The sequence below is a fragment of the Petaurus breviceps genome, unplaced genomic scaffold (genome assembly GCF_028583685.1).
Source record: "Petaurus breviceps papuanus isolate PSGF00001 unplaced genomic scaffold, PetGlider_PUasm1.0 128, whole genome shotgun sequence".
In the NCBI taxonomy this organism is placed as follows: domain Eukaryota; kingdom Metazoa; phylum Chordata; class Mammalia; order Diprotodontia; family Petauridae; genus Petaurus; species Petaurus breviceps.
Window position 1 is genome coordinate 7,364,764 of NW_027185664.1, and position 16,153 is coordinate 7,380,916.

General features: G+C 34.9%; 1 protein-coding gene across 3 annotated transcripts in view; it reads right to left on the reverse strand.

Moving 5' to 3' along the window:
* The window catches only part of LOC138171962 (WD repeat-containing protein 7), a 492,039-nt gene that overhangs the window by 441,769 nt on the left and 34,117 nt on the right, over positions 1 to 16,153 (reverse strand). For all 3 annotated transcript variants that reach the window (XM_069101570.1, XM_069101552.1, XM_069101560.1), the window contains 2 exons: positions 6,814 to 6,920; positions 1,296 to 1,374 (listed from right to left, as the gene is read on the reverse strand). In XM_069101570.1, coding sequence (XP_068957671.1) covers positions 1,296 to 1,370 — 75 coding nt within the window. In that variant the 5' untranslated portion in view covers positions 1,371 to 1,374; positions 6,814 to 6,920. The remainder of the gene's footprint in view (positions 1 to 1,295; positions 1,375 to 6,813; positions 6,921 to 16,153) is intronic.

A 16,153-nucleotide genomic window follows, 5' to 3' on the forward strand; every position in this document is an offset into this window, starting at 1 on the left:
ATTATTCTTTCTTCAACATTCAGCATCAGAATATTTAAATGACATTAAAAATACAGAACAACAAAGACAATGTTCTCAGATATATAAACATATTCTAGGTGTAATAATCTAAGATTCTATCATAATAAATAATGAAGAAATGTCCTAAGCCTTTACACACATACACACACACTTGAACAAAGTTGAAACTGGGTAAAAAGTTCATGTGCCTCAAATTTTAGAAAAAATTAATAAGGGGCAATATTTGGATTAATAATAGTCATGTTCATTTTCATTTCTTTTCAAGTAAAAGGAAATTATGGCCTATAGTCTTAAGATCACATCTATTCCTCCATAAAATATTGGTGGGTCATGGAAGAAAAAAAATTTTTAAAGGAGAGAGGTCCATTTTATAAGGAGTTATTACACTACAGTCAAAAATCCTACACATCAAAACTCTGGTCCCTGTATTTCAAATTTTTCTTTTTCTTACTACTTTTTTGGAGGAAATTAGGTAGAAAAAGTTGCCTGGGGCACTGAAAGTTTAAATAACTTGTCAAAGACCACTCAGCCAGAATGTTTCAGAGACAAGAAGTGAACCTGGGTCTGACTCTAAGATGTGCCCTCTGAAAATTCTACATTTTAAAAAATTACATTTTTCTACATCTTGATGTCCCTTAGAAGTTAGTATCATAATCTTCCATAACCTTTGTAATTTCCCTGCACGTTAGTACAGAATACATATAATGAGAAAACTGAAGAAGGGTTTGACTCAGAATAAGAAACAATACCAGGTACAGAACTCAGACTTTTTCATTCATCTACTCATTAAAAAAAATTAATTTTGTATTATAGGCAAAGAATTGTATTAAATGTAGAAAGAACAGATGTCATGATAAATAGAATATTTCTGCCCCTGAGTAATTAAAAAAAAAGAAGATACAATGTGAACAAAAATTATTTAAAGTAAAATAGATTATAAGAGCTTAAAAGAGGTAAAAAGTACCCTGGAAGCTGAGGGAGAGAGGAATCAGAGATGACTTTTAAGTCTGGGAGTTTTAAAGAAGCCTTTTAAGGAAGCAGCACTTAAAACCACTTTAGCAGCTAGGGGCACAGTGAATAGAGTACCAGTCCTGCAGTCAGGAGGACCCGAGTTCAAATCCGACCTCAGACACTTAACACAAAAACTAGCTGTGTGACCTTGGGCAAGTCACTTAACCCCAATTGCCCTACCTTCCCCCCTCCAAAAAAGAAAAAAAAAACACTTTAGCACACTGTGCTTGTAGCCTGATGAATTAAAGAATTAAAATACTAACCTGTATCCCAGTGTGTGTACAAGCTAATTTTGTAAACTCAATACATCTGCCATCACTTACATCCCAAAGGCACATTTCTCTGTAAAATATAAAATACAAAAAGATCCATTGCAGCCAACTACTTCACTCGTGAGCTCTACAAAATCATACGAAGAAAAATGTTCCCTCTGTCATTTAGTCTATCTACCTCAAGGTTTTGCATTCTACTATAAATTTTTTTTCCCCAGATTCATCTTTTGCAAGTTTTTCATGTGCTCCTTTTCAGATGAGCCTAAATAATTATTTCTAATTAAAAATTAAAAACAAGAAAAAATAATTATATGTTTAAAAGAACTGAGGGTTACTCTGTCCCAGTGGTAAAAATATTAATACCTTTAAACCTAACAAATTTCATTAAAGAAACTAGCTATTTTTATATTTAAGTTTATATTTTATGTATTTATATCTATAACAGAAATGTTAGAATTTAACTGAACCATAATAATTTTGTTACATAAAAGCAACTTATATAAAAGTCAAGCCTCATACAATACTCATATACTGAATATATGTATGTATAAATATATTTTATGCATAAGCACAGCTTCAAAACTGTCAGCACCGAAAAAAATGAAACATGAAACAATCAATTGAAATGCATTCTGCAGGACTGCTACAAATTAAATACAATATTTCACTTCTAATTCTATTTGCAGTTCTATCGCTTTTAAATAAATACCTTCCAAAAAGATGGTATCTTAAATGAAGACAAAGTAGGAGCTGTAAAATGCATTATTCTGAAAAATACTTATAGAAAGTATTACCTTGAGAAAAACTTATTAACACAAACCAATGTCTTTTTTGAGTGACATATGGAATATTGACCTTAACACCTGGTAAGGATTACATTAAAAATAAAAATTATAGACCAATTTCCCAATAAGAGGAAAAAAATGCTAAAATATTTAGAGTACTTTTTTGTTTAATATTCTTCATTATAAAGTAGAATACATGCCATGCACAAAAGGCTGGTTCAATTTTTCAACTGAAAATACCACAATAACAAAACAAACAAACAAGCAAACAAAACCTAAAACAAGGCATATGCCAACTGACTGGGTGGGTGGGTGGAGGAACTTTTGATAAAATCCCACTTTCATTGATGATTTTTAAAAAAAGAATAAAAGCAAGGTATATTGAGATTTTCCTTATACACACACACACACACACACACACACACTAAGAGAGAAAATATTCTGCAATGGAGAAATACTAAAAGTATTCTCACTAAACTAAGAGCAGGTACAAAACAATGCTATCCACTTATACTTCTCTGACTTAGTGCTGGAAATTCCAAAATTGTTATGACAAAAAAAAAGTTATTAAAGGGATTAGCATTGAAAATGAAAAGCTCAAGGAATAATTAATTTTAAATGACATGAGTTTATCTAAAAAATCCAAAATGTCTCAACAAAAAATTAAAAGGCAAATGAACTCAATCTCTGGGAACACAAGATTAACCACCAACAAAAAAAAATCATTTACATACTTACTAGTAATAAAAATCAATAAATCATAAGAGAAACTCTCCTTACAACAACAAAAAATGCCACAAATTTATAAACTAATCTACCTAAAAATAGAGAGAACCTATATATAGGGACAACCACAAAATTATGATGATAAATATAAAAAGACCTAAGTAATAAAAGAGACATTTAATTGAAAGATAAATTATATTAATATAATAAAAATGACAATACTCTCCAAATCTACATATATTTAATGTAATCTTCATCAAAACACCAAAGGGTTTCTTTATAGGATTCTATGAAAGTTGTGTGGAAAAAACAACTCGAAAAATACCATAGAAGTGCTGGATACAATGTCAGAAACAGTCACTCAGCTGGTTTTGCTAACTGCTTTTCTGTTACAAGGGAGACTCCACTAGAAAGCTGAGCTACACTGTAGGTCTAGAAATGTAAAAATAAAAGATATCACCAAAAACGAATTTTTTAAAGTAAAGTATTTGTCTCAATTAAAAAAATATATATCAAGGTTCATGCTGGCAAAAAAGGTGTGAAGGGTGTCCTGTATTCCCAGACCTTTAACAATACAAAGTATTTAACATCAAACCTTTGGAATAAACAAAAGAGGTAGAGTGAGAAAAAAAGAGAGCATGAACTATATTTAATAAAATCTTAACCATAATGTGTTATGTAAAAATAAAAAGTCTGACCTTATCAATATATGAGCTAAATAAGCCCTCCCAAAATAGTATTTTCTTCAATAAAGAAAAACTAGGAGTGGCTAGGTGGAGCAGTGAATAGAGCACCAGACCTGGAGTCAGGAGGACCTGAGTTCAAATTTGGCCTCAGACACTCAATACTTACTAGCCGTGTGACCTTGGGCAAGTCACCTAACCACAACTGCCCTCCAAAAGAAAAAAAAGAAAGAAAAACTAAGGAACATTATTTATCAAATGTACTTAGAGGAAAATTGGTTGGCAACATGGTGACACATTTATTTCCATCCATCTACATATACACCTCAGGGAATTCCAAGTAGGTGATAAACATTTTTTTTAATTATGTAAAGAAAAAATAAAATGTAATAATATATTTCTGCCAGTTGTAAAAGGGAAAGTTTTTTCCTCCCACTCAATCATTAGAATGAATTATTTGGACAAAACAGATGTGTATGAATCTATCAAAATATATAATAATATGCACATTATTCAAAGGTGAAATTAAATTAAAATTTTTTAAATTATGAAAAATATGGCAATAGCTTGATATTTAAAATATAATAAACTACTAAAAATTCACAAAGGGAACTTGCAATCCACAATACTTAAAAAGTCAAACAATATGAACAGAATATTTCCAGAAAAGGATTCACAAAATGTTTTGGGATTGGGTTTTTTTTGCTTTTTGGAGGGGGGAAGGCAGGACAATTGGGGTTAAAGCCACATGGCAAATGTCTGAGGTTGGATTTGAACTCACGTCCTCCTGACTTCAGGGCTGGTGCTCTATTCACTGTGCCACCTAGCCACCCCCACAAAATGTTAATAATCACTTGAAAAAATATTCCATTTGACTAAAACTAGAGAGATAAAACTTAAACAATTTTGAGGTACCACCTCATATTCAGTCAATTCACAAAAATAATTTAGAATAAAATTTTTTGGACAATAATCCAGAAGTAGACAAGAAAAGTCCAAAAGTCATACTCTGTAACCCTGAAATCCACTGTTTGGAATATAAACAAACTGTCCTCAAATACTCCCCCCAAAAAACAAGCTATTTATTCAAGTATTTTCAAAACAATATTTTTAACTAAAAAATTAAATGATTAATAATAGGAGAATAGCTAAAGAAAATTGTGGACCATGAACTGAATGGTCATTACTAGAGTGAAATTAAACTGACAGGCATTAGCAATACAAAGAAAACTGCAAATGCTATTATGAATAATTAAATTTTTTAAAAAGCAGAAACAGAATAGAATCTACCCAATAACTACTTGAGATGAAAATTAAATGAGAATGAATAGACAAAGGATATTGAAGGAAACTGAAGTGGCAAAAACTAAAAAATTATGTTTGATGTGTTATAATGCATTTTAAAATATAATAAATGGGGGTGGCTATGTGGCACAATGAATACAGCACCAGCCCTGGAGTCAGGAGGACCTGAGTTCAAATCAGGCCTCAGACACTAAACACTTACTAGCCATGTGACCTTGGGCAAGTCACTTAACCCTAACTGCCCCATGCTCCCCCCTCCACAAAGCAAAAACATATATACATACATATTACATACATTATTATATATTATATATACAATTATTATACAAGTTAAATTAGATATACCAATGTTATTAAGATTCTGAAGAAATTTCATCATTATCATTAAAGCATACTATAATGCAGGGTTATTGTTTTTAAAATGTTACATAGACAAAGTTTCAATCACCTAACTGTGAGAGGTAGGAAGAGAACATAAAAATATTCTTTCCCATTCCCCAGTGGAAAGGCTGAGGTACAAAATGGGTAAATGACTGGCTGGCTTCTAAACAACATGAGTTAGTGTGCAGAGGGGAACCAGAATTGAGAACCCTGGGTCTTACTGCCATCATCTCAAAGCTGGCATCAGCTCTGGCTCCAGGGTCCCAGCAACAGCATATCATCGAGTCATCTTTCTCATCCTGGAGGTCTCTTCTCCTTTCTCACTTTATGAAAGCATCTGCTGGAGGATCTACACCTGGGCACCAAGGAAGTCCTCTGACACTCTCTTGCACACCACAAAGACCCCAATGCTATCCTCAGAGAACCAACAGGGTCTGAATGTCCGGGATTCCACAGGCTATAAGGCAGGGGTAGGGAACCTGCGGCCTCGAGGTCATATGTGGTCCTTGTGGTTCTCTCATGAGGCCCTTGGACCGAAGTACCTAGACAGCCACATGCGGCCTTGGGGACAAAGGTTCCCCACCCCTGCATGGAGTCTAAGATTAGTTCAGGGTCCCCAATGTCCAAGAGAGGCATCATGGAGAGTGATCTGGCTTCACAACCAAAAAGAACTAGGCTCAGGGCCCATCTCTGACATATACTTGGCTGTGTAATCCTGGGCAAGTCACTTAGCCCCTCAATGCTTTTGACTAGAGGCATCAAACACATATAAACATGTATTTTTTTCTAAGTCAATCTGAGGACCACAGGGATACTTACATACTTTTTAGTGGCCCTGTTTTGATTTGAGTTTGAAACCACTGTTCTAGACAACACTAAGACTCTAAACTGCAAGAAAGGTACCAACTTATACTGGTAAAAGTTACTCATCAAAAACTCTCTATACCAACAAAAATACAGGTCCAGTGCAAATTCTTATGCCATAATGCAAATATGTGTTAGGCTTAATGTTGCACAAAATGTACAACTTCTAAAATACCATGTTCTAACAGATTAGATGATACCTTCAACTGACAGAAAAGTAATGTCATCTTATTTTTTTTTTTATTTCTGGATCAATAAGGTGCCACTATGTTCAAATTCAAAACTGCCCAGATGTTTGCCACTAATATTTGAGGACTTGAATCAATGCAATTTCCTGAACTATAAAAAAAAAAAAAACAACTATAAATTACTGGTGGAACTACTGGCCAGTCTCTGGCCTCTTTCTTGGGGTATAACTTCCCACACTGGGTTGGCACAACAATATAGCATAAGGCATAAATGGAAAGAGTCAATGCATTTTTGCTAGCTAAGGATAAATTAAAGGTGAATGATTTGAACCTTGTCCACTAACTCAGAAAAGTGCTATGATAATTAATCATTTAGTGCCCAAAGTTTCTAACAGGAGAAGCAAAATACAAAAGTAATCATAGACATAGTTAAAGTTATTTCCTTGTAACTTAGAGACTACAATTCATATCTTCCTTTGCATTTGGCCTGCTTATATAAAATTTAAAAAAAAGATAATCCTTACTAACATATTCTGTTCAATCATGGTTCTAAGAAACTGAGTAATAGAATACTTACCCACTTTCAGATGCACTCACGACATACTGCCGGTCACTAGAAGCACAAGCTTTGGACAAACAAGTAATTGAAGCTGTATGGCCAAACAAGAGAGCCCGAGGATTAATCTAGAATTTAAAAAATTTAAAACATTTGTATATCAAGCAATGTGGAGGAGCTAATCCCTTAAAAATGTTTAACATATTTAAACTATGAACACATCAATATATTTGGTTAAAACTATGGTTAATGCTGAAAATTCCTTGTGAGATAGAAAAAGAATTAGTTAAAGCTGATTTATAATGTTTATAAAATCTATGTGACTAAATAGAGAAATATTAAAGCCAAAGAGATGCTGACCAGGGACCTCTTCATGGTCTTAAATAAGTTTTCTCAGTTTCATACACTTCCAGGAAAAAAGAAGAGTGGAAAAGCAGGAATTTTGTAACGTTCAAAAAAGTATAAAGAAAAACATCAAGACAATATTGCATTCATTAACTTTGTAAACACATATACCCATCCACAAATCTAAATCTGACAGTTAAGTAAGAAGCTTTATGTGAGGGTTCAAAATGGCCTATGCTTACTCCACAAAAGTATGACTGTTCATGACCGTCATGACAATAGCCCCCCATCATTAAAAAAAAAGGCAGAGTTTTATAATAGGTGTAATGTTATTCTATTACCTATAGTAATATTCAAGAAGGCCAAAGACTTGATTCGACTATGTTTCTAATGCACTGGCAAATTCTTTCAGTTCAATGTGACAAAAATGGGGGAAAAAAGTATTAGCTAAAAGTTTAAAGGATGGGGGCGGCCAGGTAGCACAGTGAGTAAGAGCACCGGCTTCTTGAGAAGGCTTGAGAAGACCTGGAGATTGAACCCTGGGCTCAGACACTTAGCACCCACCCAGAAACACCTGGCTGTGTAACCTTGAGCAAGTTACTTAACCCCAATTGCTTAGGGGCGGCCAGGTGGCTCAGCGAGTAAGAGCACTGGCTCCAGTGTCGGGATGACCCGGATCAAATCTGGGCTCAGATACTCAGCACCACACCCAGAAATAATAATTGGCCGTGTAACCTTGAGCAAGTTACTTAACCCTGATTGCTTTACAAAAAAAAAAGTTTAAAGGATGTACATGAGAGATCTTGCTAGATTAATTAGCACAAAGTGCAGCTCACAAACCAGAAGATGACTGAAACACATGCATCAGTATAAACAAGAGTAGACCTATGTCAAAAGATGTAGCATCAAAGAAGCAGGACTTTTTACCAAATTCTGCTACTTCATATAGCAAGACGTCCGATGATGTCAGAGTAAGATACAGTGGGAAAAGCACTCGAAGAGGAGTCCAGAGCCCTAAGTCCCTTGGTCTAGCTCCTCCAATCCAAATGGGAAAGCCGCTACATCCCTCTGGGGCTTAGTCTCAGGCTACAATCACTGTGTTAAACAGAGGGATACAAAGACAGGCAAACGATAGTCTCTGCTCTCAAGGACCACCATCGCAATCCATCTCAACGATACTACTACTACTACTACTACTACTACTACTACTACCAACAACAACAACAATAAAAGAGGTGAAGGAAATAAGGGTTATTCTACCTGCTCTCTGAGGTGCCTTCTACCACTAATACCAAATGAATTCCAAAGGTGAGTGTAACAGGAGACTCTCCAATAAATGACAGCTCTACACTAATACCAAACTATCAGTAAAACTCAAGATTACCACAGTGGTGGTTAGTATACAGTTTTTAGGATGTCAAATTGTTACTTGTCCAAAATGTCAAATGTAAATGATAACTGTTGCCAACTCATTCAATAAAATCTCCCGTTTGCTTTCATTTTATAGGCAGCATGGCATGGTAGAGAGACACACAATCTTAGAGCAAGACCTAAATTCAAGTCCCACCTCTGCAATACTGGTCACATGACCATGGGCTAACTGCATAGGTGCTCTAAGACTAAGGTGTAGAGAAGGTGCTGACCTGCACTGGCAGGAGTTTTCTCTCCCTCTTTTCCCACCTGGCTACACTGCTTTCAGACCTCTCTGACTTCAGCATCATCCCTGCATGGCAAGTACCTTTCCCTTTCTCCCCTTTCAGCTTCCTTTTGTACACTGCAAGCTCCTGAAGGGCAGGATTATATTTCTTTTTTTCCTACTTGTATCCTCAGCATTCAGCACACTACCTGGCACATGGTCAGTATTTAATGTTTACTTACTGACTGACTGATTCCCCAAGCTTCCTATACCAGTGAAATCACAGGTTCAGGCCCTATCTCTATTTTTAATTTTATATTACACATTTCATTCATTTTCTAAGAATGTCATATCAACATTATATAAGTTTCTACTTATACCTGTAGGACCTAGGCACTATGATTTCATTGCTTACAGGGCATGTCTAAACAGTGAACATCCTAGAGGACTATATAATAGCACCTTCTCAGCCACTTACAGTTGGAGAAAGTTGCCTGGAAGTAAAGTTATTAAGTGATTTGCCCTAAAGTCATGGTGCCATTATGTAACTGAGGTAGCACTTGAATCCAGGTCATCTTGGCTCAAATCTTTCATTCTATCTACTACATGAAGCAGTCTCCCACTTCTACTATACAGATGAAGGTTGTGTATTATTCCTTACTACTGAAAGAGTTAATTCCACATTAAAATTTTGGAGAAAGGGATAAGAATATGGAGTTGTAAACCTCCATTCTGGAGAGCAATTTTGAATTCTGTCCAAAGGGCTATAAAATTGTGTGTCTATATCCCAAAGATATCCAAAAAGGGGGGGGGAGGGGAGAATAGGGTTTATTTGTACAAAAAAAATCTATAGCAGCTCTTTTTGTGATACCTAAGAACTATAAGTTGAAGGGATGCCCAACAATTGGAGAATGGCTAAACAAGTTCTAATATATGATTATGATGAAATATTATTGTGCTACAAGAAATGACAAACAGGATGACTTCAGGAAAACCTAGAAAGATTTAATGAATTGATGCAAAATGAAGTGAGCAGAACCAGGAGAACATTGTACACAGTAAAAGCAACATTATACAGCGAAGAACTGTAAATGACTTAGCAATATAAAGATCCAAAACAATCCCAAAGGATTAATGATGAAGCATGCTGTCCTCCTCCGGAGGGAGAAGTGATATTGTCTGATTACGGACTGAAGCTTGCTATTTTTCACTCTTTCTTTGGTTCTTTTTCTAATTCGAGTCTTCTTATACAAAATGACTAATATGAAAAGGTCTTACATTACTGCACACACATAAACCATACTGGATTGCTTACCATCTCAAAGAAGGGAGAGAAGCAGAAGGGAAGGACAGAATTTGGAACTCAAAACTTTTTTAAAAAAATGTTTAAAAATCAATTGGGGAAAAAATGAAATATTCTTAAAGAAAACAATGCCAACTCAAAAAAAAAAAAAGGTACCTGAAAGATCATAACCTAACCTCCCTCATTTTACAATTGAAAAAAACTTAAATCTAAACTGAGAATTGACTTGTGCAATATTACACAGCTAGTTCAAAATAATCAAGAAGTAGGGAATGTAACAATTCACTTCTATACATTGCTTTGAGGTTTACAAAGTTCTTTCAATATCTTCCTATCAGGTAGATAGTATTATGTACAGATAAGGGAAAAGAGGCAAAGAAATGAAGTCATAATGGTAGTTTAAAAAAATAATAATGTAAAGAAGCCAGAAATGCTCAATATTCCCAAAAAGGAAAAAGTCTTGAAATATGGCCATCTTCCCTAATGAATGTTAACTAAATTCTAAGCATTATATACAAACAAAACAAAAACCCCCTTCCTAAATAAATGCAGATGTTCTCTCTTCCATCGATCCTGGCTCCAGAGTCCCTTTTGAGCTAGACGGTTTGCTGACTGTATCTGACACAAGAATATGTTACCTAGACCTTCTTGTGACAAGGTAGAGGAAGTAAGTAGTATTTGAAGCAGTGTAGTATCAAGGATTTAGCCATGAATATCATCTCAGACACATTATTAGCTTTGTGTGACCCTGTGGCAGTCATCTCTCCTGAGATCAATTTCTGAACAATAAAATGGAGTTAATAATACCTGTAAAATTTGCCTTACTTGGTTATTAGGAGAAAGCAATAAAATAATGTATGTAAAGCACTTCAAAAACCTTAAAACACTGTATAAATTTCATTTTTAATTATGTTCATATAAATCAAATATCTTAAGTATCTGTCTATACTACTTTTGATCTGTTTTACTGCTGTAACAAAAATTCTTAAATAAAGATTACTAATTCTAACGTAGTGATAACTCACTATAAACTCAATATGAATCAACAGAATGGTATGAATGCTGTACCAACAAATACAATGCTAGCTTCTTTAAAAAAAAAAAGGTACAGTATTGAAATTAGAGAAGTTAAGAAGCCCAATGTACATTGCATTAGACAACTCATAAGGAAGGGATGAAGGAACTAGGAGTATTTAACCTCAGAAAGAAAAAATTTTATCAGGAGATAACTGTACTCAAATATCAGAAGAGTTGGGACTAATAATAGCTGAGATTTATATAGCACCTTAATGTTTACCTCTTTTCTTTGCCCTCTAATATTATCTCACTTGGAAATATCATCATTTCTATGCAGATGATACCTAGACCTAAAACCTCTTCATCTCCAATCATGCAATACCAACTGACTGCTGGACATCTCAAATTGGATGTCTCATAGACACGTCAAATTCAACATGTCCTAAACAAATAAAAGTCCTTTTCTTCTCCCTCCCTCAAACACCCACCTCTACCCAATATTCATGCCTATCAAGGACACCCTGGCTCACAACCTCAGTATCCCTAATACCTCATTAGCACTAACCCCATACAGTCAAATCATGACCAAATCTTGTCATTTCTACCTTAATATCTCCCTTATAAGTCTCCTTCTCTTCATCCTCCCCTCAGCTGTCAAAATGATTTTCTTTCCTAAAGTATAGGTTTCACTCCATTGGTTCCCTATTACCTTCAAGATAAAATATAAAATCTTCTACCTGGCATTTAAAGACCTTCACAACCAGACCCCTTCCTACTTTCCCATTCTTAACTTGGCGCACTTTCATGTACTCTGTAACCCAGGTAAACCACGCTATTTGCTGTTCCTCACAACCCCCATCTCAGAGCCTTTCACTTGGTATTTCCATGCCTGGGATGCTGCTTCTCCTCACCTCTCACCACTCAGAATCTAGCTTCCTTCAAGAATCAGGTCGGTAGGCCTTCTCCAGGCCCCCTCCTTCCCTCTGCTCTGACTGAACCTTGGATGTAAATAGCTATCTGCAAATTGTCTCCCTATTAGAATGTGAACTTTTTGAAGGCAGGGTCTTTGATTTTTGCCTTTCTCTGTATCTCCAGCATTTACAACAATGTCTGGCACAAAGAAGTGAATAATAAATGTTTATTGATGGACTTCACATATTTGGCATCATCCGAGCCTCACAACAACCTTATGAGATAGGTGTTATTATTATCCTCTTTTTATATAAATGAGGAAATTGAGGTTCAGGGAAGATAAATGACTTGCCCAAAGTCATAAAGCAAATAAATGTCTAAAGCAAAAGTCAAACTCCAGGTTCACAGCCCTACCAATTTTGCCTTGCTTAGAGCTAGGAACAATGTATACAAATTACAGTGAGAAAATTTTAATTTAATATAAAAAAGAGCCATCTAAATAAGAAATAACAATGGTATGGGCTGACTCAAAAAGAACATGGGAAGGATATAAGCATCTACTATGTGCCAGACAGAGTGCTAAGTACTTAAAAAATATTACCTTATTTGGTCCTCACAACAATCCTGAGACAGGTGATATTATTATCCCCATTTTACAGCTGAGGAAACTTAGGTAGAACAGATATTTAGTGACTTGTCCAGGGTCACACAGCTACTAAGTGTCTGAAGCTGGATTTGAACTCAGCTTCTCCTGACTCCAGGCCCAGTGCTCTGTCTGCTGCACCACCCTGCTGCATAAACTTCCTTTCAACAAAAGTAGTAACCACCTGCTAAGAACAATATAAATAAGACTCATATATTGGGTAAAGGCAGGGCTAGCTCTCCATGTCCTTTTCAACCCTGAAGTCATATGATTTCCAATCACAAGAACGTAGAAATTAGTCTTTATATTCATCAACTGACAGTAATTGGAAACTATGAGTATACAGCAATAAATTTAGCAAATCAAATCTCGACCTCTCTATTACCATGGAAACAAAGTCAGCTGATTCATTTAAGAAAAGCTTTGAAAAAGTTCATATTTTAAAGTGTTTCACAGTTTCCATATAAAACTTCTAAAACCTGTAAATAGAAACTACACCACACTTGTTTAGTCATATGAGCAACAGAGAGGATCCAGAAAAGTTAAACTATGTAATCACTCATTAGCAAATCAAGGAAGGATAATTGTAGTAAATTGAAAATCCCTAATAATGCACTGGATCACAGGGTCAACATAAACAACTAAAAAGTAAAAGTTTTAACACCTTCCATGAAGCAGGTAGAAATCAGTTCCTCTGACTCCTTTTATAGCAATGGCTTGTTCAGGGCTTAGAGTTGGGGGGAAATTAAAAAGCTCAGAGGAAAAACAAATATAAATAGTGTCTATGGTCATTAAATTGCATACATGAAATATACACAAAAGCTGTCACAAATTGACCTTTTCACTTACACATAATGCCTCCCACCAGCATTATCTTTGAATGTCAAATACCACAATTAAGAGATTACATCTACCTGGCCGCCAATGTTACCATGAATGAAAAGAAAATGGGAAAAAATGGAAGAGTGGCAATAGAGGTGATGCACATGACTGCACACATGACAATTCCTTTCTAAAGTGTTAACAGTACCACCCTAGGTGCTGATGAAACTGTGAATACTGCTGCTACTTCCATAGTGTCATTTTAGGTCATTTTCATTCCTGCTTTGAGCTTAGACCAAGTTTTTATAAGACTATAGGCCAAAGGAGTGCAACATAGAAGAGTTTAAATGTCATATGTCTATCTCTGAATTCTTGAAAATTTGTAACAGATGAGAATAACAATAACAATATTAAGAATGTTGGAGGGTAGGGACAGAAGTGTCTTGCTGGTCTTTCATGAAAAAACCTATTTTTACCTCTTATCTAATTTTCATATGCTAAATACAGCAAAAAAGCATGCTTAATCATCTCTAGAATAAATAATTCTATTTGTGTTAACTTCTCAAAGAACTGGTTTTCCATACTTTTAAAACATTCTGGTTTTCCCTGGATTCTCCTTTTCCATCTGAAACTAAATACAATTACAAAATCTGACTAATGGGCCATCTAAGCAAAAAGTTAGACGTAGGTCTTAAAAGTCATATGCCTATCTCTCTATTTCAATAAATCATTAATCCCTCTCTTCAACAGCACTGCACTGCTGATTCATAGGCAGCTCTTGACCTCATAGGATCATCTATGCTTCCTTACTTTGGCACAATCTTTCCACATGTGATACTGCATTTTGTTTCCTATTATCTTAAAAGGAGCTCCCTTTTGATCTGTGGGATCTTTTTTCCAATCTGTCAAAATTTCTTGAAATTTTATTTCATGTATTCCTAACAGGTAACCTCAACTTTGTTTCTTTATTATCATCAGAAATTTTTGCAAGTGTAACATTGATTTCCAGCTTATCTCATAGATGACACAGCTTAATATATTATCCTCCTACACTGTCAGTGAAACCCTGGTAACTAAAACCTCAGTGTGACCTTGAAGATAGCTTTCTGCCCACCTAATAATGGCATGAAGTGTGATGATGAAACAATTATACATATATTTATATGTATCATAATTCTTACATGCACATGATTATGTTGGGTAGAAGAGTTATTTTTAATGTAGAAGAATTTATCCAAATGAGACTAAAATTTCCCCCTTCAAATCATTTCATTAGGAGAAAATATATTATTACTAATGATACTGCCATTTCATTCTTTCAAAATTCTCTTTTGGAACTGCCTTCACCACTTGTATCATCACATTCTTCTGAATACCTCCATGGCAGCAAATCTGCTTGAAGGTGGATTTGTTTTTTTTTTAAACAGCCAAGAATCATTTGGAGGCAAGTCTGATGAATAAGATAACTGATCAAACTGAAAAACGTAATTGTTGTTCAAATGCTATTTCAAAGAATGCATACTATGAGCTAGAACATTATCACTGGATAAAATTATTCTTTTTTCATCACAAAAACTCTTTCAAGTGCTTCACCATGGGTCCAAATGATAGCTTGATCTTGTGAATTCTATGTGAACTATGCCAGGCTGGTGTGAAAAAGAAATCAATACTGACTTCACTTGTGATTTTGGCATGTGGATTTTCTATGTCACAGATGCTACAAGTTTCCCCTGTAGACTTAGCAACTTGGTTTTAAGACCATCATCTTGCCTTGCTAGTGACCATTTATCAATTTAAATTTAACTCAAGCCATCATCCTTAAAGTTTTCTATTTAAATAAACCAAATCTTTAAAACTGTAGGACTAAGAACTAAAAAAAAACCCTTGGAAATCAAGTTCAACATCCCCTTTTTCCAAATGAAGAGATGAGGGTCCCAAGAGGTGAAAGTGACAAGGCTAGAATGTCGATCGAGATCTTCTCATCCCAAACCTACTGCTCTTTGCACTAAACCACAACGCTTCACCGCCAACACATGCATCAGTGCTATCCTAAATCATGACGTACATCTTTTTTAATTCTTTAAAATTTCAGTTTTCTAATTTGTAAAAAATTCTTACTCAGCTCTTTACATCATCTGTATGCGATATAATTTGCAAACTGGTATGACTTCACATAAAACTGCACATTGTTTTTAATTTTAAATAAGTGACTCATTTCTGTGTTTATACAACAAATACATTTCTGCAATTCTCCACAGCTGCTAGCACAAGACTCACCAACCTTAAAAATACTACTTTCACAAGTCACAAAAAAAGTCTCATCACTTTATTAGAGACACATTATATAATCAAATTCATGTTTGCTGATATTTAAGTTAACAATAAAGAATTTTTTAAAATAAAATCATATTTTCTTAACTTTCCAGTGATGCCATGTAGACTACAATAAATGTTCTCTTATTTGTGGCTAGTCATTTATCACTGAAGGAATTTATTTCCTCATTCCTTTTGCTTTTAGATAATACTGTTAATTGACTGCTTGATCATTTGTGCTAAACAGAAATTAAGGTGATAAGACCATAAACCATAACTATCCTTTTTATTCTTTTTTACAGACATCACTTCATTTTACTTTTTTTTATTCTTTTTGGAGGGGGGAGGGCAGGGCAATTGGGCTTAAGTG